General features: G+C 36.3%; 1 protein-coding gene across 7 annotated transcripts in view; it reads left to right on the top strand.

The window, feature by feature from the left end:
- Positions 1-17,184, top strand: part of SLC4A4 (solute carrier family 4 member 4) — a 349,367-nt gene extending 332,183 nt beyond the window's left edge. For 5 of the 7 annotated variants that reach the window (XM_045789287.2, XM_087864093.1, XM_045789293.2 and 2 more), the window contains 6 exons: positions 1,336-1,404; positions 3,987-4,160; positions 6,548-6,709; positions 10,297-10,393; positions 12,949-13,028; positions 13,736-17,184. In XM_045789287.2, coding sequence (XP_045645243.2) covers positions 1,336-1,404; positions 3,987-4,160; positions 6,548-6,709; positions 10,297-10,393; positions 12,949-12,992 — 546 coding nt within the window. In that variant the 3' untranslated portion in view covers positions 12,993-13,028; positions 13,736-17,184. The remainder of the gene's footprint in view (positions 1-1,335; positions 1,405-3,986; positions 4,161-6,547; positions 6,710-10,296; positions 10,394-12,948; positions 13,029-13,735) is intronic. The other 2 variants (XM_087864096.1, XM_045789312.2) reach the window with 1 other exon arrangement.
- The last annotated feature ends 9,104 nt before the right edge of the window (positions 17,185-26,288 follow it).

Raw genomic sequence — 26,288 nt, 5'->3', positions numbered from 1 at the left:
GAATGTGATGTGCTCACCTCTTTGTGGTGACTGTGGGGTATTACAGCACACATGGCTTCCCCAACACTCATACTGTCCCCCTGACCCCCTCAACAGTCAATGTCGTTTATTTTTTTCTGAACTCAAGATCAAATTAGCTATGTTACAATAACTAGTTTTTTCTAGAAGGCGCATGTGATGTTTTATGTAAATAAATATATGTATTACGTATAAATTTAACAATTCCAATAGCTAGCCAATAACAATTGGAGATAGTCATGACGTATTTTGAATTTACTACTTTTCCAGTAGTGGCCGAAGGGTCTCAGATACAGACCATTTTAGGTCATTCCAAGGGGAGACTGAGAGAAATTGTGTTTCATTTAATACATGTCATAGTTCTTTAAAAATTACTCTGAAGTCATACTGTTTCCTGCCTACAAAGTCTCCTTTATGTAGATCTGGTAAGATTGAACTTAATTGATTGTGGTTTTTGAAAACCGAAATTACTTGAACTTCTTTTCAAAATGCAAGCTTGAGAACCTTTTGTTGTTCAAACAGAAGACTTCCCAGAAACAAAACCAACCTTGAGTTGCTTAGTTTCTACAGTACTAAGGACAGTTCAAAGGTCTAGGAATAGATACAACTTAAGGAACATGGCATTGGAACTTCCCATTGTTAAAACACTTTGTATTACTGTAAAAGACTCTTGCTAATTAATGAATGAAAATGTATTAATTCACTTTTTTAAAGATGTGTATTACTACATGTGTGTAATTAATTGCTTCCGTATGCTCGATGCTCCTTTCAAGTAGTGTTCTCATTAGTTAGTCCTCTTAATATTCCTGAGAGGAAGAAAGGGGACAGCCGTTTGATGTTTGCTTAATTGAAAGAGGCATTTACACACCAAGCTGATAGATCATTTGGCAAAAATTAGTAAGGAAAAAATCAACAGACTGTTGGAAAGGAGATTGGTCTCAGGAGTGAAGCAACTGTCTACCTCTCTTTCTACCTCACAGTTCATGCAAACATCTGGTTTACATAATCATTCCTTTTAAGGGGAAAGGGAAACAAATTTTTTTTTTCCCATTAAAAAAAATTATTTTTGAGGTCATGCATTGCTCATTGTTAAAAAAAAAAATGCCAACGGGTATCAAATGAAAGTTGAAAGTCTCCCTCCACTTACTTTTAGAGTCTAGAAGTTTATCAATGATGAGTAAAGCACACTAATTAGAGGTCACTATATTATGTCCTATCTTTTAGTTTCAGATTTGGCTTTTATTTAAACTATCCTTCTTCAGTACTGTTTTTATTATTGCTTTTTTTTTTAACCTTTCTCCATTTTTTTCTTTATAGTTTATTCCCATGCCTGTGCTCTATGGTGTGTTCCTATATATGGGGGTAGCATCCCTTAATGGTGTGCAGGTAAGTTTTCCATAGCAATCTAAGTATAGCCGTGGTTTTTTTTTCTAGTAGTAAGAGTAGTCCAGTAACAGATCTTTGACGAAAAGTGCTACATATTAACTGCTGAGTTTTAGAAATGTATGTATTTACAGAAAACAAACTGGCGGTTGCCAGAGGGGAGGTAGGTGGGGGGATGGGTGAAATCCAGAAAGGGGATTAAGAGTGTACTCACCATGATGAGCACTGAATAGCGTATAGAATTGTTGAATCATTATACTGTACACTGAAAAGAATATAGCAGTATATGTTAGATAGATAGACAGATGATAGATAAAATGCATTTGTTTTCTACTTGCTCTGCCATACACCTCCTTATTTTCTGACTTACTTAACAAAATTAATTTGTGCTAACAAATGTTACCATAGACACCCATTTTGAAATAAGCTGTTAAAGGCCATTTAACTAGGGAAGTGAGAGAGCGGTGATCCATCTTCCTCCCTCCTCCCTTCCCTCCTTCCTTCTTTCCTTCCTTCCTTCATCTCAAGAAAGAAATTGAACCCTTTTGGTGTGCTTCTCAAGATACTGTTTGTCCATCTGCCTTTAAACTATACTAAGAACAGGCTGCTATTTGATTTGCTTTTCACATGGCTGAGATCAATGATCAAAAGTTTTGCGCCAATAAAAGAATAAAGTCAATGTGGTTTAGTGCTACTTTTGTCCAAAACTTCAGCTATTCACAATTTGGGTAAAACTGGCCCCCTTTAAAAAAAAAATCATTAGGGAAAACTTTGTAAGGGACTTTGTCTTTCAACTGAGGTTTAATTTAATTGGCACCAGGAGACTGGAAGTACTTCTGCTGCTTTCTGGCACCTTATTAATTGTAGCCTTATTTAGCACTTACTAATGTTTTAATGGGAAAAGACTGCATGTTCTGTGAACATCATAAGAATTTATTTAAACCCCTTCATAATAGTCCTTGCTTTCATTTATTGAATTTAGATTAATTTGGTTTTAGAGTCAGATAGAGCTGGGCAGGTGGCCAGACCCCCAAAAGCAGAAAAGGCTGTTTTATTTTTCCCTTGTTTAGGTCCCCTCTGGGTAGAGTTCTTCACCATTGGGGTATTTGTCACAAAATACAAGATGGTGCTTCATAGATTGGACTAGATGAATGTGAATGGGGGTTTATTTGTGTCTATGAAACTTTGGGCAAGTACAAATATATAAAAAATACTTTATTTTTACCTGGCTTTGTAAATATTCTTTTTTCCCCTAAATGGAAAAATATGAAACTAATATGGCTCCCAAACTAATAGTTCTTTTTTTTTTTTACCTTAATAGGTCAGTCTAGATCAGAAGTTTGATTTTTATGTGTTCTAGGTGTTAAACCGATGGTTAGAGCTTAGTACGTGTTTGTTAAATTAAACAGAAGGCAAAAAATCAACAGTTTTACAGTGATGGGGAAAAAATCCTTTGCTAAAGGCACAGCCAGTGGATTTCTTAAATTCTGCAATGCTGTTGTCCCTCTTGCCTTTTCTCCTGACTCTCCCTCTTTTAGAGCTTTTGGCAAGATTTGATTTAGCAAGAAATTTTGTAACCCAGTCTTTATAAACAGCAAGGCCCCCTCCAGTCAAAAATAGGCCTAGACAGAGAAAGAAACTTTGTTACATAGGAAATAGCTTCTGAGAAGCTTGTCTGTGTTAGTCTAGTTTATTTGCACACTTCTCCCTTCCCTCTAGAATGCAAGCAGAGATGTTATGTCAGAGTTTTATTACATAATAATTCAATTCAAAGCTCTTTACTGAGTATCTTTCATTTGAGAGATCCTCTGGTAGGTACCTAAAAATCATCCTTCTCACCCACATCCGTGGAAACTCTTCAGTTAATCTGAGGCACAGTATCTGGCACAGAGGTGCTCAGCGGTCAGTGTAGGACCTGTTTCTGCAACACTGATAGCCTCTCCTGGATTCGAATGTCCAGTGGTTGACACTCTGAAGCTCACTATCATCATCATATGGCTTTTCTTTGAAAAGAAATGATAATGAATTGCTGAATGTTATTAGTTAAGTTATGCCATAGATAAATAATACGGAATTTATGACAATACCACTGCATTCCCATTTTCAAGTTGGAAACTCCCTTTGTATCTTTGAAACATCCCTGAAATGTCTAAGATGCATAGTAACCCCTTCTCTTCTTTCAGGTAAAGTGACTAAGACAGAGTAAGATACACGAGTTAGATGTCTTCCTTCATTACGAAAATAGTCATAGGATTCTCTCTCTGGAGACTCAGTAAAAATAGGAAGTAAGAGATGAGCATCTAGAATTTATATCTGGCTTCATGACTTTATTATTTGGTGGCCACTTTGTCTCCTACATTTGCATAACATTCCTGCAAAGTAGCAATATTGGAAGACTCCTATTAAGTCTTACTGTGCTGGACTAAATTTCTGTGTTCCCTGACCAAGGTCCTCTGAAAAGGACACTGCTTGCTTAAATTATAGAATATATAAATCGTGAGTCGTTAGTTAGGCATTGTGGAAATGACTTTGTGTACCAGCTCTTGGAGTAATACAGTTGTACTCTTGTCTCCTTTTCTCCTCAGTTCATGGATCGTCTGAAGCTGCTGCTGATGCCCCTGAAACACCAGCCAGACTTTATCTACCTGCGCCATGTCCCCCTGCGCAGGGTGCACCTGTTCACGTTCCTACAGGTGCTGTGTCTAGCCCTGCTCTGGATCCTCAAGTCAACCGTGGCTGCTATCATTTTTCCAGTCATGGTAGGGATTCCTTTCATTGAACCTCCCCATGAAGTCATAGCAGTGTCATTTGTTATTGTCACATAGGAGACACATGTATCTTTTCTTTGTGGTTCTCATTTTTCCAGCTTTGGCCAAATAATTTTGATTTGATCAGTTGTAATTTAAGGTTCCTATGTCTGTGGTCATCTACACTGGACTTTAGTGGCAAACTCAGCCGAGTTCAGATACCAACCCTGGTTTCTGCTGGTCAGGGAACCTCCATGAGCTGCCATGAACTTGTTAGTAAAATGAGCATGGCTTTAGAATTGTCATTCTGAGCGACTATGATAAATATGAAATATATAGCACAATGCCTGACATAGAGTAGACACCAGTGCACATTAGTTATTTTTAAAATATTGTACAATAGAATCAATCTAAATAACAAAGTATAGCACATTACTGTCCAAATAATAAGAAAACAAGTTTGGCAACTTCTGAAGGTCCCAGTGAATTAGAAGAAATGGAGTGAAGAGTGAATTTTTTGAAGTTCTTTTTTTTTTTAAAGATTTTATTTATTTATTTGACAGAGACAGCCATCGAAAGAGGGAACACAGGCAGGGGGAGTGGGAGAGGAAGAAGCAGGCTCATAGCAGAGGAGCCTGATGTGGGGCTTGATCCCAAAGCACCGGGATCACGCCCTGAGCCGAAGGCAGATGCTTAATGACTGCGCCACTCAGGCGCCCCATGAAGTTCTTGCTAAGTTTAAGGATAAGTCTGGGCTCTCAATCCTTGCCATGATATGATGAGAAGCAAGATAAAATAACTTAACATTGCACTTGGAATTACAAGTTAAAGAAGGAAAAAGGAAATACTAGCTCTGCATTTGGCTTTACTGTTGAATTTTGTACTTTACCATAATTTTCCATTTCTTGCAAGAAAATACACATGCATATACTTGAAACAAGTCACCAAGCCAGCCTCAGGTCTGATCTGTCTCTCCCACAGCTTTGAAAACAGAATTCTCTTACACAGACATATTGTATTTTTTAATAAAAATCATCTTACTCTCAGCCAGAGTTATTATTTTATCTTATTTGTATTTGTTTTTTGTAATTTTTTTTTCTCCAAGGAAGCAGGAAAAAAAATGCTATAAAATACTAGTGATATTTGTAGAGTCATATATTTTTTCCCTGATGGTCCCTTATATCCCCCTTTTTTCTCCTTAAACTCTATTAATTTACTGGGAAACACATTATTTTCTAAAGAGTGTGAGAAATGACTCCCATTTGCCTATTCATATAGTCTACCTATTAGTTTTGCTAAAGACAGGAAAAACAAGGTTAGACCCGGGTAGATTTGGAATATGTCCAGTAAATCACTTACTGTTTGTGCTAAATAGTAATAAAAATGCATTCCCTTTATAAAGTATTTTTTTTTATCCTTCTAGAGCTTTTATTTGATCACAAAACAATAATGTAATAATATCAGTTGGGCAGATATTGTTAATTTCCCTAGGAGATGAAGAAACAGACATATAGAGCCCATGATATGGATAAACACAACTGTTTAATCTGAGACAGTGTCATGACTTTCATATCCTAGTGCATACTAATTTTACTCTTGAGCAAAGACATCTTTCATGTGCCTTTAGAAGTTGCTGTTCAAGGGCAACTCATAGAATCAAAGATATATATTTTAAGAATACTGATTTTAGAGGCAGACTGCTGGGGCCCTTTGTTGTATTTTTTCCTTACCTGGCTTTGTGATCTTGGATGACATACTTATGTCTCTAAGCCTGTTTCCTCAGTTGTAAAATGGAAATCATAATATCTACTTTTTGAGTTTGTGGTGGGAATAAATGAGAAAATCCTGCCTCAGAGTTTAGCACAGCCTCTGACACACTGTAAGCTTTCTGGTCATAGTAGTGGTTGAAGCTGCTGCGTAGATTAAATGGTCTGAGCGTACTCAAGTACTGTCTCATTATTAGCACTTCGAAGATGTAGTGTGCTGTACGTTGTACAGATTTTCTTGATTTTCAAAAACCTGTGTAATGCTTTAGTTTTGAATAATTAGAAATCATATGCAGGCTGTTTTTCCCTTTAAACTTTCAGTCATTTTATTAAAAATTTGACATGGAAAAAATGGTTTTAAAAATAATCCTCTTGCGTTGACATTCTAAGTGAATGTGATCATACATTTCAGTGAAGAAAGTAAGTTTTACTTAAGACTTTTATGACCTAACTTTCCCCATAAAGAAAATGTTTATGGTCCAGTTAATATAAATCCATACAAGCAAGATGAGTTCTCTCATATTCTAGCCTTATGCAATGTGGGTTTCTACTGCCTTTGATAGGGTAGTATCAGTGCTCACCATGACTTCATCTGATGTGGTTTCTTTCATACTTTCTGTATTATCCTTTCAGATCTTGGCACTTGTAGCTGTCAGAAAAGGCATGGACTACCTCTTCTCCCAACATGACCTCAGCTTCCTTGACGATGTCATTCCAGAAAAGGACAAGAAAAAGAAGGAAGATGAGAAGAGAAAGAAAAAGAAGAAAGGAAGTCTGGACAGTGACAATGATGATGTAAGGAACTTTCCAAAATTACAAAACAAAGCTAAAGAAATAAATGTGAAAAAAATATATATATATATATATTCCTTTATGTGAGATATATGGCTTCAGTCTTCACTTTCCTTTGCCCTTTATTTCCTTTCCTTAGTTTTTTATATTTTCTGAAGTCTTTCTATAACCATTAATATACTAATAACAATAAAATGACTTCCTTGGGGCGCCTGGGTAGCGCAGTCGTTAAGCGCCTGCCTTCGGCTCAGGGCGTGATCCCGGCGTTCTGGGATCGAGTCCCACATCGGGCTCCTCCGCTGGGAGCCTGCTTCTTCCTCTCCCACTCCCCCTGCTGTGTTCCCTCTCTCGCTGGCTGTCTCTCTGTCACATAAATAAATAAAATCTTTAAAAAAATAATAAAATAAAATAAAATAAAATAAAATAAAATAAAATAAAATAAAATAAAATAAAATAAAATAAAATAAAATAAAATAAAATGACTTCCAAAAAAAAAGCCCACCACATCTAAAGAACTCCAGTCTCCCATCTCATAGATGAAAAGGAAATTTGCTTCATAATGCTATAAAATGTATGTGGTTCGCTATTGATAATCCAGGATTTAAATATGAGCTAATAACTCAGTTTTATGTAATTTCAAGCCTGATGTGGACAAATACTTAATGACCTCACCAACTATGATCTATGTATCCATTTGAGTAGGCTCTCAACCAAAGTTCTCTTCTATTGTACTTATCCTCACATTGAACTTTGACATGATTTAAGACGAGCTCTCTGTAACCCTTCAATGAAAAGGGAAGGGAATTGGAGCTTGGGATCTTTTTACGGAATTGTAGTAGGCAGGTTTGTAGTCCAGATGATACTCCTGCAATTGGGTGATTAAGTTGAGAAATAAGATTATTGCCCTTTTTTTTTTTTTCTTTAGGAGACCATTTCACAGGTGCTCCAGTAGGGGTCTGTAATCAGTACTAGGAGAGCAGCTGGGATTATTTAACACACACACACACACACACACACACACATAATTTATCCCAGTAGCCTTTTGAAAGGACTGCCAAAATGACGTTTTCTGTGTGAAGATTTGTTCTGGATTTTACACAGTGCAGTATCCCCATTCTAATTGCATCCCTGGTATACAATTCTAAAGTGGGGGTAGAGTTAAGTTTTGATGTCTACACTGTACTTGATCATTTGATTGATCATGCATACTTGTCCTTACTTGCCATAACAGCTGTTTATAGTACATGTTTTTGTTCCGATTTTACAGGAGAAAATTTAGACTGAGAAATGTTAAGTCATTTTTGTAACCGTACACAGCCATAGTGGCACAGCCAAAACTCCAATCCAGGCCTGTCTGGTTATTTCCAGCTGGTCAGGCTGTCTGATTGTATTCTTTGTGGAGAATTTAGAAATAGTACAGTGAAGGAAGGCAACAGACAAAATTGGATTTCAGATAAATTGATCCAATAAAAAAAGGCCAAATATATGAGGCACATTTAGCTAAAGAGAAAAAGAGTCAGAGGGAGCTTTTGTGACTGTCATCATGCATCTTCAGTGAGAACAGGTGTATAGATTTTCTGTTTCCAGTGATGACGGAAAAAGAGATTGTGTTTAAATTGCAGTACAGATTAGGGTGCAGTGTTAAAAAGAATGATATGTTTACACCCTGAATAGAAATCAAAATTTGAAGTTAATTTCTAGACCACTCAAGACAAAAAAGAAAAAAGGAATGCCTGAAATACTGACATAATTAAAGTGATACTTTTCAATTTTCAAAACAAGTATGCCAGTTGGTGTACATGGACACCAAACTTAAAATTTGTTACATGTTACTAATATATGAACTAATATTATAGAATCCTCATCTCTAATAGTTTTTAAGAAAAAAATGGTAAAATACCAACTTTTGAGATATTTTAAATTTGTGTTCTCTGGTGTCAAAAGTTGGATCAAATGAGCTCCTGAGAAGTTCTTTGTTTCAGTTTTCAATAAATCATATTTTATTTAAATAATTCTATTTTATTAATGATATTTACCATTTCCAGCTCTGTATTTCCAACAGATTTCTTGAAGATAATGTGTGATACTTTTTTCTTTTCCTTTCTCTTCTTCCCCCAGCCCCACCAAAAAACAACAAGCTTATGGTATTTGTCTTACTGAACTCACGAGGACAATTTAGAGTACCTATGTGTAATAAGTTGTCTGTGTTGAACTCATTATTTGGGGGCTCCCTGGTGTTCTCCTGGTAATCAGGGGTGCTGGTGTCCATGGATAAAGACAGCCACACAGGCGCATGGTGGTTACAGAATTTTTATGAGCAGAAGTATTAAAAATTGTGGCTTGCCAATATTTTGAGCTACTCAGTCATTTTTGGATCTGGCTGGTAGGCTATGATTAAGGGTTGGCTTCGAACCTGTTCATCTATAAATGCTATTATTTGGGGAAACGTTTGAAATACTGTGATTAAAACTTGTCCTTCTTGACATTCTCGTAAAGGTACATGCATGTGGCATCTTTCTTTCTTTCTTTCTTTCTTTCTTTCTTTCTTTCTTTCTTTCTTTCTTTCTTTCGTCTATTTAAGTACAATATCTTAGTCCTTTATAATTATATTGTGGCTTATTACCCTCTTTAGACTCACCTTAAAGGAATATTCAATGTATATAGTAGTCTGTATGTTAAGGTTTATTTTTTCTTTATTTTCTTTGACTTCTTGTTCTCCCCCCCCCCCCATCTTTCTGCTAAAGGCCATCTCTTTGGTACCTACAGTTAAGGGATGGATTTGACTTTTTTGGTCCAAACACAGGCTTGTATTCAATATAGTGAATTCTTAAAAAAAGGAAGGTGGTAATCCTTTGAAAATCTGTTATAGTTTTGGCTTTGGTGATATGTTTTTTCATGAATAGCTGCCTGATTTTATCATTTTATTCTGATTATGATTCTTCTCTGCTTACCTGACAATCATAGGTACCTTCCTTTTGATGTTTATTTTCTCATGTTTTGCTAAGCTTTCACATATCATTGGTATAAACAAATTGAAATGAACCTTTAACTCTAAAATAGTTTTGATGGATTATTAGAGTAGGAGGGAGAGGTTTATTTTCCACTGTACATTGAGGGCTCCCTGATAGTGACTGTTAGTCTTCTACCTGTCTTGGAAGGAAAGTCTTGGACGTGGAATCAGAAAGTATAAACGAAACAAGAATTTCTAGACCATGCTCTAATTGAGGGAGTTTCCTAAATTTAATCTTACATGTCGAGATTATTTACTTTACCCAACAACAAACTCATAAATATTTGCTCCCTGGGAATCCAGCTTATGGAAAGCTTTACAATTGTTTTAATTCGTAGTGATCTCTCTTTGTTGCGGTCCTAGTTTTAATTAACTTTATCCCATTAACTCAGGTGAGAGGAAAACAAGTGTGAGAAAAATTGTGTAGAATTTGAAAAGGTAGCAAGTAAAAATGATTATATCAAAGTCTTTTCTCCTTAGACAATGTAAATGCTAATATGATAGGTTTGATCAATACTGGGAGGTAGGGAGGGCTGTATAGTAAAAACTTTCTAAAAACTGTTATAAATTTCTTTCACAGTCTGACTGCCCATACTCAGAAAAAGTTCCAAGTATTAAAATTCCAATGGACATCATGGAACAGCAACCTTTCCTAAGTGATAGCAAACCTTCCGACAGTGAGTAGAACTAACCTCTTGCATGTCTGCTCGAATATGATTTGCACTTGCAGAGAAAAAATTTTAGCATTATCATTTACATTACCTTTCCCTCTGTTTTCTGTTTTTCTTTGTGAAGAGTTACACTTAATTACTATAAAACTTCATTTTTCCATTCCTTGAGCTTCACTCTTCTTCCTTTTATCCACTACCTTTTAAGTTTTTGTTTGGTAGTCTTTTCTCTGATCCAAGTTATCACCAGTTTCTTTCAATTGCTAAACTCGTAACCATGTTTTTAATTGATTTTTCATTTTTTCTACTTGTATTTAGAATTGCAGCTTATAGTACTACATCACTGTCTGTTACTGTTTGTCTTCCTTAGGCTTTAGCCAATGACCAAATGAGCTCAAGAGAGAAATTGCATCATGAGTCTGTAAATGATCAGTGAATCAATTGTTCATACCAAGCATTTGGAATAATTGTTATTTTCAATTAAATTAGCAATCATAAAATATTAATACAACTTTTTAGGTATTACTTATAAGATATATGCAGTTTCTTCCTAATTTCCTTATTCCTTTTCTGCTATTTCAAAAACACCTTTTTAACTGGACTGGTCTTTTGGGGTAATAGTTTGATGGCTAAGGTGTAATGGTTTCTGACGTATCATCTTTTCTTCTGTAATTGAGGTAACAGGCCACTTGAAAAGGGGGAAAACCTGTATAGTAACATAAGTGAATATCTCAAGCTTTTCCAATAGCAAGTAGCAATTGCTTCCAAAGTACTTTCACTTTGGGCTCTCATTTGAAGAAAATATCTTCTTTTCAATCCAGATGCACTTCAAAGTCTACTAATCTGTTATGGGGAAAAAAGACAGTTGAGACACTTTTATTTCTGTTTGACAGTGCCACTTCAATTTCAGTAAGAGGTTACCGAGAGAAGTTTGAAATGAACGACTATTTATGAAAAATAGGTATATTAGTTGTCCGTTGCTGTGGAACAAATTTAACAGCTCAAAACAACAAACATGTGTTTTCTTATATAATTCCCGACATTCAGGAATGTAGGCGTAGAGGATTTAGGTGGCTCTGTGTCTGGGTCTCCCGTGAGATTGCAGACAAGCTTTTAGCTGGGGCCAAGCTTGAAGACAACAGGAACTGAGATCTGCTTCTAAGCTCACATGGAAGGCAGTTGGCAGGAAGTTTCAGTTCCTTGGCCTGTGGACACCTCTGTGGGGCTGCCCATAATATAGTTTTCCCCGGTGCCAGTGAGAACAGAGAGAGAAACCAAGACAGAAACTGCAGTCTTTTTATAACTGAATCTCAGAAGTGACATGCCATCACTTCTGCCATGTTCTGTTGGTCCCACACAGACCAACCCTGGTACCAAATGGGGAGCAATTACACAAGGACATGAATATCAGGAAGTGCAGGGAACATTGGGGGTCATCTTGGAGGCTAGCTGCCACAGTGGGTTTAGAGAGCAGTCTCAGCTTTGGTGTCCAGTCTGTAACCTATCACTTGTAACTGAGGCTAATTTCTTTTCAGTACCATCAGCAGGATTTAGTCAATATTTCTTTTCTGAATTCAAGCTCCTCAAACCATATCCTGGCTTCATTTTTCATTTTATTAATGCTAGAGCATTAATAGCAAAATGAAACTGTGAAAGGGACACGGCACATATGTCTTCTGTTGGCATCCTGACCTGGTGTAGCCTTTCTAAGTACAGTTTAAATGCTGCTTCAAAAATAAAAAATAAAAAGTACCACGAGCTAGAATTTGAGGCTTGTGGAAAGAGTTTATGGCAAATTGATTATTTAGTGCTAGTTGTTATTCATGCTCTCAAAAACCCATTAGAAAGATACATGGAAAATTGATATGATATTAGAAATTTACTTAAACAAAATATCTTTGATCATTCTAACTGAAATCTTTTCTAATGACATATTAATCTTTTATAATCCATGAAAGAACAAAATTGATGGTAGAGGTACAGGGTAATTAAGTTCCTCACAATTTTTTTCTCCCCCATGAATAACAGCAGGACAAAACCGTGGATGCTGAAGATGAAAGGAAATCCAAGGGCAAGACTTAAGACATAAAGTAGATGCTCTAAAATTGATTGGCCTCCTGCCACTTCACGGAAGAAAACAGTGGTCCATCCCAGAATACCTAGGGGAAATGGAACTAACAGATTTTTAACTTGGTCACATAACTTTAGTTTCTTAGCTCAATACGATGTCTCTTGAAATTGTCTAGGGGCACCTGGATGGCTCAGGTGGTCGAGCATCTGACTCTTGATTTCAGCTCAGGTCATGATTTCAGGGTCATGAATCAAGCCCAGCTCCGCGCTCAGTATGGTGTCTGCTTGTCTCTCTCCCTCTGCTCCTCCCCTTGCTCATGCATACTCTCTCTCCTTCTCTCTCAAATTAATAAATAAAATCTTTTTAAAAATTGTCTAAATTTGCCTCTCTTTCCCATTGTAGTGCATCAATTTTTATGAAGATTTTTATTTTTACTCTAATTTTATACATTTATACGTACTGTTCACGACTTAAAGAAATTTTTCTTTTCCAGGAGAAAGATCACCAACATTCCTTGAACGCCACACATCATGCTGATAAAATTCCTTTCCTTCAGTCACTCGGTATGCCAAGGTAAAGGACAACTCCATGTTTTATGTTGTTCTGTGGGATGATTGCCCCACAGAAATGTAGTCCATGGTGGATTATTGGCAGAACACCTTGTTTTCCTTCCTATCTGCAACCTATCTTAAATCAATTACTCAATCCCAAAACCTTGCTCCAGCTTTTATGTAGAAAATACTCTAAGAGACCTACTATACTTAGAAGTAATGGCAATATTCAGTATCATTAAGGTAAAGCCCAGGATCAGTGTTTGCTTTTATCGTTTCCATATCATCTCTGATTTAAGGGATAACTGCAGTTTTCTGGCAGCTGTCCAGTAGTTTTCTTCCCTAATCTTAACACGGCTCTAGACATTTCAGATCCTCCTTGATTTTCCAAAAAACAAAATCTCAGAACATTTTCTTTATGTAGGTCTATTTGTCCTTTGATTTCTGACAGTAGCAACCACCTGGCAGTCTTCCTTCTTGATTTTTGTGTTTTTTGTTTTTATCTAGGTGTGAAAATTTATGAAATTTTCTGCTTGAATCTCTTGACTCTTTTCTACCTTCATCCCATTTAAAAATGTTTGTATTTAATACAGAGAGAGTAGATAAGTATTTAAAGAGAACAGAGGACACATTCAGCTTCTGCACCATACACATACATTTAACAGGTGATAAAGGGAATCTGATTTACTTACAATTTCTTTTCTCTTCTTTTTTCCCTTTTTTCTCTAGTCCTCCTAGAACTCCAGTAAAAGTTGTGCCTCGAATTAGGATAGAACTTGAGCCTGAAGACAATGATTATTTCTGGAGGAGCAAGGGAACAGAAACTACATTGTAACCTGTTTGTCTTTCTTAAAATGGACAGTTTTTGTTGTTAACGTTCTTGGGTTTTGTCTAGTTGTTTATTTTTTAATTTTTGTTTTGTTTCAGTTTTTGGTCATTGGCCAAATGATATAGCACTCACTCTGCTTCTCTCTTGCATAGGTAAAATCAAGACAGTTGTGCACCGTTCCTTAAAAACATCTGAAGAATCCCCTTTTCATATTTTCAGATGTGTCCTCTGACAACCAAATTCCTTTGTCACTCAAGAGACGCACAGACCCTGTCCTTTTCTTTTATTAAGCAGAGGGCAAAAGTATTAAGGATTTTGTAACACCTTTGATTAAAATATTGAAGGAACTTACAACTTTAGCTTTGGAGCTGTGCTTACTGGCTTGTGTGTCTGTCTGGTAGAAGAAACCCTGACCTCCAGGCAGAGTCCCTCCTTGCTTTATAGAGCTCTCCAGGACTGGAAAAAAGTGCTGCTATGCTAACTTGCTCTTGCTTGTAAGCCCTAATCTTAGAGTTATCAAAAGAAGAAAAACTAAAGGTACTTTACTCCCTGTAGAGAAACTATTGCCATCATTGTAGCAAGTGCTGGAATATCCCTTTTTCCTATGCAACTTTTTTTAACCCTTTAATGAACTTATCTGTTGAGTACATTGAAGAATATTTTCTTCGTAGATTTTGTTGTTTAAATTATGGGGCCTAACCTGCAACTTATTTTTTGTCAATTTTTTAAACTTTTTTTTAATTACTGTAAAGAAAATGAATTTTTTCCTGCAGCAGGAAACATAGTTTTGAGTAGTTCTACCTCTTATTTGTAGCTGCCAGGCTTTCTGTAAAAATTGTATTGTATATAATGTGATTTTTACACACACATACACACACACAAATACACAATCTCTAAGGTAAGCCAGAGGGCTAGATCAGATTAAAAACACCATGTTTCTAAGCATCCATTTTTCCCGTTCTTTAAAAGAAACTTACTGTTCTATGAAGAGATTGGGGGAGAAGGGAGAAGCTCCTATGTAATGGGAATAACTGATGTTTTGATAATAGTGATATCCGGGCATAGATGCTAATTGTATTACCACGTCGATGTCCTATGCAGTATTGTTAGACATTGTTTTCATTTTGAAATATTTGTGTGTTTGTGTATGTACTCTGTGTGTGGCTGGTGCACATATGTGCGAAGTTGGAAAAAGACAGAGTGAAGGTAGGCAATGGGCAAAGTTATCCAGCCCTTTGTGTCAGTTTTCATAAAACCCAAAACCACATACGAAAAATCCATCAGAGGTCTAAGAGACTTACTATTATGCAAATGACGGTAAATATATTTTATTGCCAGATTTCGTCATTGATCCAAGAGCTCATATTTACAATACAAAGTCCATAGGAATATTAATAGACAATTTACTTATCTATACAGTGTTTATGGGAATGCAGCTAGATCTGCAGAGATGTGTGTGTGTGTGTATACATATATATATACACACACACATACATATATACACATACACACATACATTTTAACAAGGCTCACACATGTTTTTAGGATGAAAGGCAATTATTCTTTATGACTGGGACATTTAGAATATATATATATGTATGTGTGTACATGTATTTCAAAGTACCATATTGAAAATTAGGCCTTTATTAACCAAATTTAGCATGTAATTGAAATGTAATATTTTTAATAGACTGCATTATGTATTGTGAATCTGCATTAAAAATAACATTTTAAATATTGAATTCATAATTTTGGATTCATACAACCATATTTGTGATCTATCTAAACTCAATATATATAACTAAAACAGGTTGTTGGAGGAGTACCAGAACCAAGATGAAACCATGTATTTTGGTTTCATAATATGCACATAGTGACTATCACTCATTCTTATATTAATTAAATTATAATTCTGCCCTCTTAAAATTTTGATTATAAAAATTATATTACCCTGAATTAGCTGTTACTTTTATAGTATGTGATAATCTTAAAACTTTAAATTTTATACAAATTAGACATAAGTGACCTGCAATATTTTCATTAAAATGGAAGCAGCAAATTACGTGTTATTTGTTAAAACCTTACATGCCAAGTTCTGGCATCACATTTGTATTTAGAGCTATCCTTAAAATTATTCTATTATCTAGTTTTCATCATTACTCTAATATAAAACTATAAGAAGCTTTTCCTTTTCCGTTACTAAGGGAAGCATCAATAAAATGTCTAAGAGCCACGCGTAGTAAGTTTAGCCTAACCTATGATCTTGTTAAATTAAAGACACTTTTGTTCACTTTTATAAAGGCCCTGGATGTAATTCTTTATTTTTCTGATCATGAATCAAGTATTTGAGGATTTGTGCCTCTCTCCATCTCTTTCAAAGAACTCCTGGAGCAACTTAACTCAATATTTCGGCCTTTGAGTAGATCTAAAGGCTGTCGGCACCTCCACTTATGATCCATATTCTGGACCAAAGGTTGAAACCCATGATATGAATGCAGAACACTATCTTCCGTTTGCTAAAAGTCACAGTTAATATCAAACCCTTTCAATATTTTGGAACCTAGGGAAGCTTTTAAAAAATCATTACCTTCAAAGGAACAGGAGTAGTTACCAAACAAGCAAATGGAACCTGCAGTCCATACAGAGCTACCAAATCACCTGTATTTTAACTGAATTTACTCATTTTCTGAGAACTAATTAGATTTTGGGATGGTTTTGTTTCTATGTAAACTGGACACACAGAATACAGTCAATGGAGAATTTTTTTTTTTTACCAAGTATCTTTCCCTGATGTGGATACAGAGACATGAAATATTCAAGTTGTTAGGAGTGCAAGACTAAGGATATACTCAGAAGATGTCAAGCAGAAGTCCTGTGATTGTACAAACTTACTGTTGAAGAGATCACTGGGCCAAGAGTTGGCCTTATCAAAGGAGCATAAAGGCCTCTGGTTTTGCATTTGAAAGAAAAATCTCTTGGAGACACTGTTTTCCTTGATAAAGATCACTCTTTTCTACTGTGTGAGACAGTGACTTGGAATCTGAACTATTTTCTGTGCCACCGGCAATAGTGTTCCTGCCTCTTCTTCCAGTCAAGCAGTGGAGTGGGGGTGGGAGATAGAGGCTTCAAGATGTACAAAAACAAAAAACAAAACCCTCTCTGATCAACCCCCACCTCAAAAAATGGGGGTGGGGAGAAGTGATTATCTGCTCTCAGTAATTCGGTTTGTGTATATGTTATGCACACGCACCAACACACACAGAGTTAATCTTTTATCAGCTATATATTGCTGTTTAATACAGAGAACGATTGTCTTCCGAGTTGTTGGTTCTTTTTTTTTTTTTTTTAACTGTGTTAAAGTACTTGAAATGTATTGACTGCTGACTATCCTTTAAAAACAAAACAAAACCATTTGAGTTGTATTACAGAGGTTGACATTGTTCAGGGATGGGACAAAGCTTTCTTCAATTCTTTTCATACCACTTAATGATTTTGGTGCAGGAACTTGAGATTTTCTTATTTATTCCATGATATTTCGCATCCACTCTTCACAGCATGAGCATAAAGCCCAGTGGCACCAAGTGGCTGAATACAATCAGATGATACTTTATAGCACTTGACTGTCTGAAGGGCCTTGGGAGTTTTCAGATGGTGATTTCATTGAGCTTCATTGTAGCCTGAGATAAAAAAAGTTGTATGACATTTGCTAACCAGTCAAGTTGTGTTTTGACCAGAAATTTGGATATGACCTATTTCTTAGCTCATTTCTCTGTGCTCTATGGGTACATACAAAAATCCTGAATTCTGTTTCCCAGGCAGATAATTGCAACTCAGGGCTAAAGTCATCCAGTGAAACTTTTAGAGCCAGAAGTTAACTTTGTCCCAGTCCTACAATGTGAAAAGAGTGAATAGTTGCCTCTTTTTAGCCATTTTCATGGCTGGTACATATCTGTACACCTTACTTTTCAGAATCAATACGCACTTTCAGATATTCTTATTTTTATTCTCTTAAGTCTTTATTAACTTTGGAGAAATGATGCATCTTTTTATTTTAAATGAAGTAGATCAACATGGTGGAACAAAATGATAAAGAACAGAAAACATTTCAATATATTACTAATGATTTTTTTCCAATATAAAACCTAAAATTCCTATAACATAGTATTTTACAGTTTTATGAAGCTTTCTATTGTGACTTTTATGGAATTAAGAGATGAAGAAGATGAGATATTTTAGCATTTATATTTTTCAAAATTAAATGTATACTTAAAATAAAGTAACTTTATGCATTTATGAGTGTCAAGTGCTTCTGTTCAACTCTTCAAATAATTATTAAGTGCCTGTTATTTTATTCATTGGGTGTTACAGAGAATACAAAGATTTGAGTAAGTTAGAGTCTCTGACCTCAGGTGGCTTTTTAAAACTTGAGGTAGGAGAATAAAATAAGTGTCCAAATTATGTAAAATAAGAGATTGGAAGAATTATCTATTCAAGTATTAATGAAGTAAAATCATGCAAGGGTTCAAAGCAAAAAAAAAAAAAAAGTCCAACTAAGAGCAATGGAGCAATGGAAAGATCAACTAATGAATGGATAAAGCAGAGGTGGTATATCTACACGATGGAATATTATTCAGCCATCAAAAAATGAGATCTTCCCATTTGCAATGACATGGATGGAGCTAGAGAGTATTATGCTAAGTGAAATAAGTCAATCAGAGGAAGACAAATACCATATGATCTCACTCACATGTGGAATTTAAGAAAGAAAACAAATGAACAAATGGAAAGAGGGAAAAGAAAAAAAGTAGAGAGGGAAACAAGCCATAAGAAATTCTTAATGGTGTCGAACAAACTGAGGATTGATGGAGGAAGGTGGGTAGGAGGTGGGCTAGATGAGTGATGGGTATTTAAGGAGGACACTTGTGATGAGCACTGGGTAAGCGACGAACCACTCATCTCCACTCCGGAAACCAATATTGCACTGTATGTTAACTAAGATTTAACTTAAAAAAAAATGAATGGATAAAGAAGATGTGGTGTGTATATATATAATGACATATTACCCAGCCATCAAAAAGAATGAAATCTTGCCATTTGCAATGACGTGGATGGAGCTAGAGTATTATGCTAAGTGAAATAGAGAAAGACAAATGCCTTATGATTTCACTCATGTGGAATTTAAGAAACAGATGAAACATGGGAGGGGAGGAAAAAGAGAGAGACGGAAACAAACCATAAGAGACTCTTAATGATAGAGAGCAAACTGAGGGATGACGGAGGAAGGTGGGTTAGGGATGAGCTAGATGGGTGATGCGTAGTAAGAAGAACACTTGTGATGAGCACTGGGTATTGTATGTAAGTGATAAATCACTGAATTCTACTCCTGAAACCAATGTTACACTGTATGTTAACTAACTAGAATTTAAATAAAATTTTTTTAAAAAAACAATGGAATGGTTTCATTATAAAAGTGTTGTTATTCTTCTTTTATGAAGTTAGTGAAATATAAAACACCATTTTCTTAAATCCGGGATGATGCAGATAGTCAATTCTCAAAGCAAAAAAAAAAAAAAAAAAAAACTGCTAAGGGGTGCCTGGGTGGCATGGCCAGTGAAGCGTCCAACTCTTGGTTTCGGCTCAGGTCATGATCTTGGGGTCCTGGGATCAAGCACCATGTTGGGCTCTGTGCTCAGTGTGGAGTCTGCTTGAGATTCTTTCTCCTTCTCCCTCTGCCCCTCCCCCCACTAATGCTCTCTCTTTTTCCCTCTCTGTCCAAAATAAATAAATCTTTTTAAAAACTGCTAAACATAAGCAATTATTAAAAAATAATTATGCAAATGAATAAAATCTTGGAATGGTACTCCTCAGAAGAACATGACACATGCTTCTTCCTGCTGGGCCTATTCAGGCTTCCATGCAATATTTACAATTCTCCAGGAAACTTCAGTTCAACCCCAAGTTATAGTCAGAGAGTGTTGGTTGGTTGCAGGGGGTGGAGAGCAAATGGAAAGGATGAGAAAGAATCATTGGTAGCAGTTAAAAATACATTGAAAAAATGAGACAGAGACATTAACCATAGCAATCTTTCAATCTGGAAATTTACTATAGAGGCAATAGCTCTGATAGTGGTAGCGGTGACGAAAATGGGGTTTGGATTTTATCACTGAGCTGGATGAAGCAGCAGAAGCCATACTCTGAACTGACAATATGGGAGAATTTGATTAATTCTTCAATGTACCCAGAGAGAATTCTAAATATTGTCATGTATAATAATAACTGAGTCAGAAACTGGGATCAAATTGTATTTAGTATGTTATGAAAAAAGGCACTCCAGCAGCTCTTCATTATGCTACTTACTTCACCTGCCTGACCTACCTGAGAATAGCGAAATAAAGGGCAGAGGCCTCTGAACTACCAACTAGGTGTCTCGAGGTCTAGGCACCACAGCTTCAACACCATAGTTTTGGAAGAACTCAAATCCTCCTGCAGAATCTAGTTACACTTATTTTATTCAAAATGCTTGAATGTGTTAAGCTTGGTCATCTGTGGTCTTCTCAGAACACAGGACATGAGAAATAACAGAGAAAATTACTGATAGGAAACTGAGTTAGCAAAAATTAATAGCTTCATCCTGGTAGGAAGAGAGAAGATCCTTTTAAAACTATAAAATATACTTAAGAATTTAAGAATCAGGCTATTTAGAGGGCCCCTAGGTGGCTCAGTTCAGTTAAGTGTCCACCTCTTGGTCTCAGCTCAGGTCTTGATCTTGGAGTTGTGAGTTCAAGCCTGGTGTTGGACTTTTTTTTTTTTTTTCCCCCCAAGTAGGCTCTGTACCCAGCTTAAAAAAAAAAAAAAATTAGTACAGAGGCAAGGACACCACAACAAGTCTTAAAGACAAATGTATTGATTTTATATTGAAATTATTAAATTTTATATGTCTTGCCTATTGAAAATATATACTCCTTATTCTGCCTCCAGGATCTTTTTTTTTTTTTTTAATGTAAAACTGACTTCTGTACAAATTGGTGAACCAAGATTTCTCCTTTTCAAGACTCCATTAAAATGATTGTAAAAGAATAAAAAAAATTATGGAAGGTGGCACAAGTGGACTAGAGACACCCACAGATTCTAATGATGAAAGCAAATGCATGTTTGGCTGATGAAGCAGATTGCAGGAAGCTGCAGCTTAGAACATGTGCAGAGGAGGATGCCGTTAATGCCATGGTTGGCCAAGAGAATCTCAGTAAGTCTCAGACTCAGACATTGCAGGTAGGGTCAGGGATGGGAATGGGAGGTGGGGCTAGCTGAGAATGGGTATTAACAGGATTTGTATATATGTATATAGCATCTCCTCTCCTACCTCTGCTTGTCAATCAGCCTAATGCCCAGCTCTTATCCTTAGATTAAAAAAAAAAAATCAGAGTTCTTTTCTTAAGATAATTGAACAAATTGCCTTTGGAAAAAGTGGGAACACATCTTAAAAAAAAAAAAAAAACCTAAAAAACCTCATCATCTGACATTGATGAATAATTACCTTTCTGTACACTGAGGCAAGGCCTGAGAGTCAACAAGACTCACCTATAGGCAAAAAGTTCCCTGTCCAATATATTTTTTCTCATTCTAAAATGTGGAGATACATATGGACAGTAAGAATCACAAAACATGTGAAGAAATCCTTCAAACTTTACTGAGAAAGACAAAGATTAATAGAAAAGATTAATCCTATGAAAACAAGTATTTCAAAGACTGGAAGTGAACTTTAAAAAAATCATTGTAATTTGCTTTATACTATTTAAAAAACACTACCTGTACAAAATTTGAACAGGATAATTTAAAAGAAAGGATAAACGAGAATACTTGGAAATTTAAAGTACCATTCCAAATTTTTTTTAACAAATTACAGAATAGTTGAAAGACAAAAGTTTATAAAATATCCCAAAATAGAGAATCAAAAAGAAAAATGTGTTATAAAAGGCAAAAGGTATCAATCTATAAAATTTTCTCAGAAATGAAGGTAGATACACATCTTCAGATGTAAGTCTGAATGGGCAGAACAACAAATAATTATATACACATAACATTGTGGAATTTCAGGTAACCAAGAATAAAAATTTCAGAAACACAAGAATAAGAATATCTTAAAATTTTCCATAAGAAGAGGCCTCCTACAGAGAAATCCAAACCAAAACAACTGTCTTTTCAACAGCAAAATTGGATGCTAGAAGATATAGTGCAATGTTGTAAAATTTCTGGAGGAAAATGATTTTAAACCTAAAATTCTAGATGCAAATAACCTGTTAATAAAGTGTAAGGCAGAATAAAATATTTAGAAACCATGAAATTCCAGTTTATCTTCCCACTCACCTGTTCTTAGGATATTACTCAAGAATATACCTCACTATGAGTGATTCAAGTGAGAAAGAAAGTCACAAAAAACAATCAACTCAACCTTGTTAAATAGTAAAGTCCCAGAATAATATGTGTGCATCAGGCATACAGAGCAACCAATCAAAACTAAAGCAGAAGGATGGAAGGCTTTGGGAAAGGCCATAGAAAAAGTACTCCATGGAATGGCTCAAATGACTGGAAATTCAAAAAACTAGAGTATAAGATGAAGGCATCGAAAAAAAGGGCAATTAGAAAATTCTGGAAAAATGAAAGTTGTACAAGAAAGTCATGGACCAAATATTAAGAAATCAGTCCAAATTGGAATAGAAGGTAGTAGACGTCAAGGAAAAAAATGCACTGGTTTCCAAGAAGGAGTAAGAATCTGGAAGATATTGGGGATATGGTAAAGAAAACATGTTATTTTCTCAAAGAGAAAAAAACAAAAGCAATCAGAAACTCTAGAGAAAAATTTTTTAAATACTATATAAGCAGTAAATACTCCAAATATGTAGTAGACTCATGTTTTGAGCTATTGATGGAGTATAAGGAAAGAGAATTGACTTGAACTTGACATTCTCCTTTGAGTGACTCAGGTGTAATTATACTGGATTTGTAATTACATCCCACTACTTGGGTCTATTAGAATATTAACATAGCCATAATGTTAACATAGAATTATAACATAGTCATAATAATGGAAATATATTTTTTTATTTCAACATTCAAAAAATGTTACTGAACCAGGTGCCAATGAGATTACCCATGACCATGTAAAAGGCAGCTGACAGAAGTTTGGGCAATAGGGATGAGAAAGAAAAGATGGAGAGAAGTGCAAGGATGTTGTGTCCATCAGCAATGTGTTTGGACAAACTAAACTTTTAATTTGGGCTTAAATAGTCTGGGGTTAGGTAGCTTCTGGATATTGTTCATTGTGTAGATGCTTTCAGAGCTGGCATCTCCGTAATTCTCTTGGTTGTTTCATTCATGTTCAAAGAGAGCTGTTGCATTTTCGGAAACATCAGAACAGAAAGAAGCAGGGAGATAGACAAAGGGTTTTCTCTTGGCTGGGCTTTGTATTTGGGAAAGGAAGCTCTGACCTGCAGGCTTCTCCTGTGTCTTGTTGGGTAGATCTGAATCACCCACCCACCATGTTTACATCAATCACTGTCTAAAGGGAATTTGATCAGCATCTTCTGGGGCTTAGTGTTGGGGTCTATCCTTCCTGAGCTGAACGTATCTCAGTTTAGCAGCTGAACAAATAAATTGGAAGTGGTGTGATGTGGTGGGAAGAATGGTGGATTAAGGGGGAAATAGCACCGTAGTATGTTCTGTTTTGAAAACAAGCATCATCCAGTACTGGGAATGCTCTTGTCTTCTTTTACCCTATATAACCTGACCTTGTATGTCAGACTGACCTGGCAAAATTTAGCTCAGCTGGGATGATTTCAAACATTGAGATTCAGTGATAGAATTGTCAGGGTGCATCGGGTTAGCATTAACAGTTATGGAACTTCAATTATTGATTAGGTTTCTCAACTGGCAGACAACAGCTGACTTGGGGTAGAACTAGAAGTAACTATGAATTAGTGGATTAGTGACTAGATAGGCTGTTTTTAAAGGATCAGCTTTTTGAAGGGCGAGACTGTGAGAGATGCTATGATTAGAAAGTGCTGAGTCTATTTTTGATGCCATGATATACATATTCTCCTACTAAATATGTAATGTAATACAAGAAGTATCTTTTTATACAGTGCTTCTAGAATACTGTGTGAGCTGACATCTACAATATGAACACGAGTTAGGTTTAACATTCAATATCTTATTTATTATCTAAGATGGGAAGCTTGAGTATTCCATTAACAAACTGTAAGACGATGCTGTTGGGTTATTTATGCATCTTTGTGAAGGGCGACACTGGTAGGTTACATTTTCTTTGAGTGCAGTGCTCAAGAAATCCAATAGATGTGTCAAAGACTTGGAACAGCTGAGCGTGTGGGTGACTTATATGGAAGGATGCAGTGGTTAGGTATCAAGGCTTTGGAGTCTTGCAAAACCTTCCGAGTTTCAGTTTCTCATCTGTACACAGAGATAATAACAATATAGTATTTATCTCCTAAAGTGGTTGTAACAAGAAGCACATGTAAGATATTTAGTATAGCTCCTGTCAAGAATCATATCCCTTCTATTCATATTTCAGTAATTCAAAGTATATAATAATTTGAATAAAGCCTGAGATGAATTGTATATGCATGATTGCTAAAAAGCTGCTTCCAAGCAAATTAATACTTTTCTTAAGATTTGCATAGAGAATTTCTAAGCTACTAGAGAATTAACTGCTTTCAAACATTTAAAGCACTTGTAGAGTGACTGTCCCCATAGAAACAATTAATAGACTAATTATAAAGCTCCCCCATCTATTCATTAAAGTATATTCCCTGAAAACCTCCACTGGACCATTATTTATTTAACAATCACTTATATAGTCTCACTGTGTGGTCGGCAATGTTCCCGATGCTTTACAAATATTAATCTGTCCTCTTAACAACCCAATAAGAGAGGTACCATTAGTTTTCCATGTTATAGTCAAAGAAACCAAGGGATAGAGAAGTTAAGTAACTTGATCTTTTTTTCTTTTTTTTTAAGATTTTAATTTATTTGACAGAGAGAGAGACAGCCGGCGGAGAGGGAACAAAAGCGGGGGAGTGGGAGAGGAAGAAGCAGGCTCCCAGTGGAGGAGCCCAGTGCGGGGCTCAATCCCAGAACACTAGGATCACACCCTGGGCCGAAGACAGATGCTTAACAACTGAGCCACCCAGGCGCCCCAGTAACTTGCTTTTAATTGCTGTCATGCTGCAGGGCACTTCTGAGCACTTCTTCAGGACCCAGGCTCTCATTCTAGGTGTGTTGGCTGCTGACAGTCACAGGTGAGTCCTTCCTCAGAAATTTCTTTTGGTCACAGGAAGCTGCTTTACCCAAGGTTATTCCCCTCCCTCGAGAGCAACCCACATCCAATCCCCCTTAGCTCAATTGAGGACATCTCTGAAAGCCATTCCAGCTACTGAGCAACCATGGGGATCAGCTGCAGCCTTGTTGCAACTATGTCATACTCCAACTATGTCTCCACTCAATCATGTTCTCCTCACTCCGTGTGAGTGTTCATCCTGAGCGCACCCTCCAATAAGTCTCCTGCATGGAAATCTCTGCCTCCGAGCCCATTTCCCAGGAGCCCAACCTAAGACAATCATATATCTAGTAAGTGGTAGACCTGACTGTAACAGTCTAGCTCCAGGATCTCTCCCCTTAACCACTAAGCTATGCTAATACATAGTAACAATTTGCTTTAATAATATGCTTTGTAAAGTAAGTTTTCACTTAAGAAATATTCCATAAGACTGATTTTTTAGTAATCCATCTTACTTCCCTATTCACCCAGGCAGGCAATGTTGTTGATGCTGTTCCTTTTCTGGATAAATATTCTGAGATCTTTTAGCTCTATTATACCCTAGGTCCCACTACAATGACAAGCCAATGGACTCAACAAATGGCTGTCTGACTAAGATGACAAATAGATACCTTTAGTGGTAGTTTAGAAGCCAATAAATGGGAACAAGCTCTACAGTTGAGGCTTCTCAAATCCTCTTAGGTGCTCAAGATATTTGAGTTTCTGTGACACCATGAGAGTAAATTCAGTTTTCAGGTTCAAAACAAGCACAATGTGCTGGTGGTTCTTCTAATCTCTTACAGTAAGTTTTCCATCTGTTGGGCAGTTCGTTAGGAATACTTCTTGATCCCAAGCCAAAGTGGAAACCTGTTGAGCTAAGCTTCCACAGGTCTCTTCCCAAACACAGTGATGTCATGAGAACCCAAGAAAGCAAGCCTCACTCCCCCAACACTACATTTTAGTACTTATTGTTGTAGCACAATAGAGTGACTCATGTTCTCAACCAACAGCCGAAGCATCTGTCGGGTGGGGTGGGTGCGACAGGGCTCAAGTATATCTTTTAAAAGTTCAATATGTTCAGGAAAGCTCCAAAAGAGGAAGAAGAGCCCTAACAGTTAGCTCAG

The sequence above is a fragment of the Ursus americanus genome, chromosome 8, assembly GCF_024610735.1.
Source record: "Ursus americanus isolate L20-20 chromosome 8, mUrsAme1.1.p, whole genome shotgun sequence".
NCBI lineage: Eukaryota > Metazoa > Chordata > Mammalia > Carnivora > Ursidae > Ursus > Ursus americanus.
Note: the sequence above shows the minus strand (reverse complement) of the source record. Positions and strands in the feature narration are given on the sequence as shown.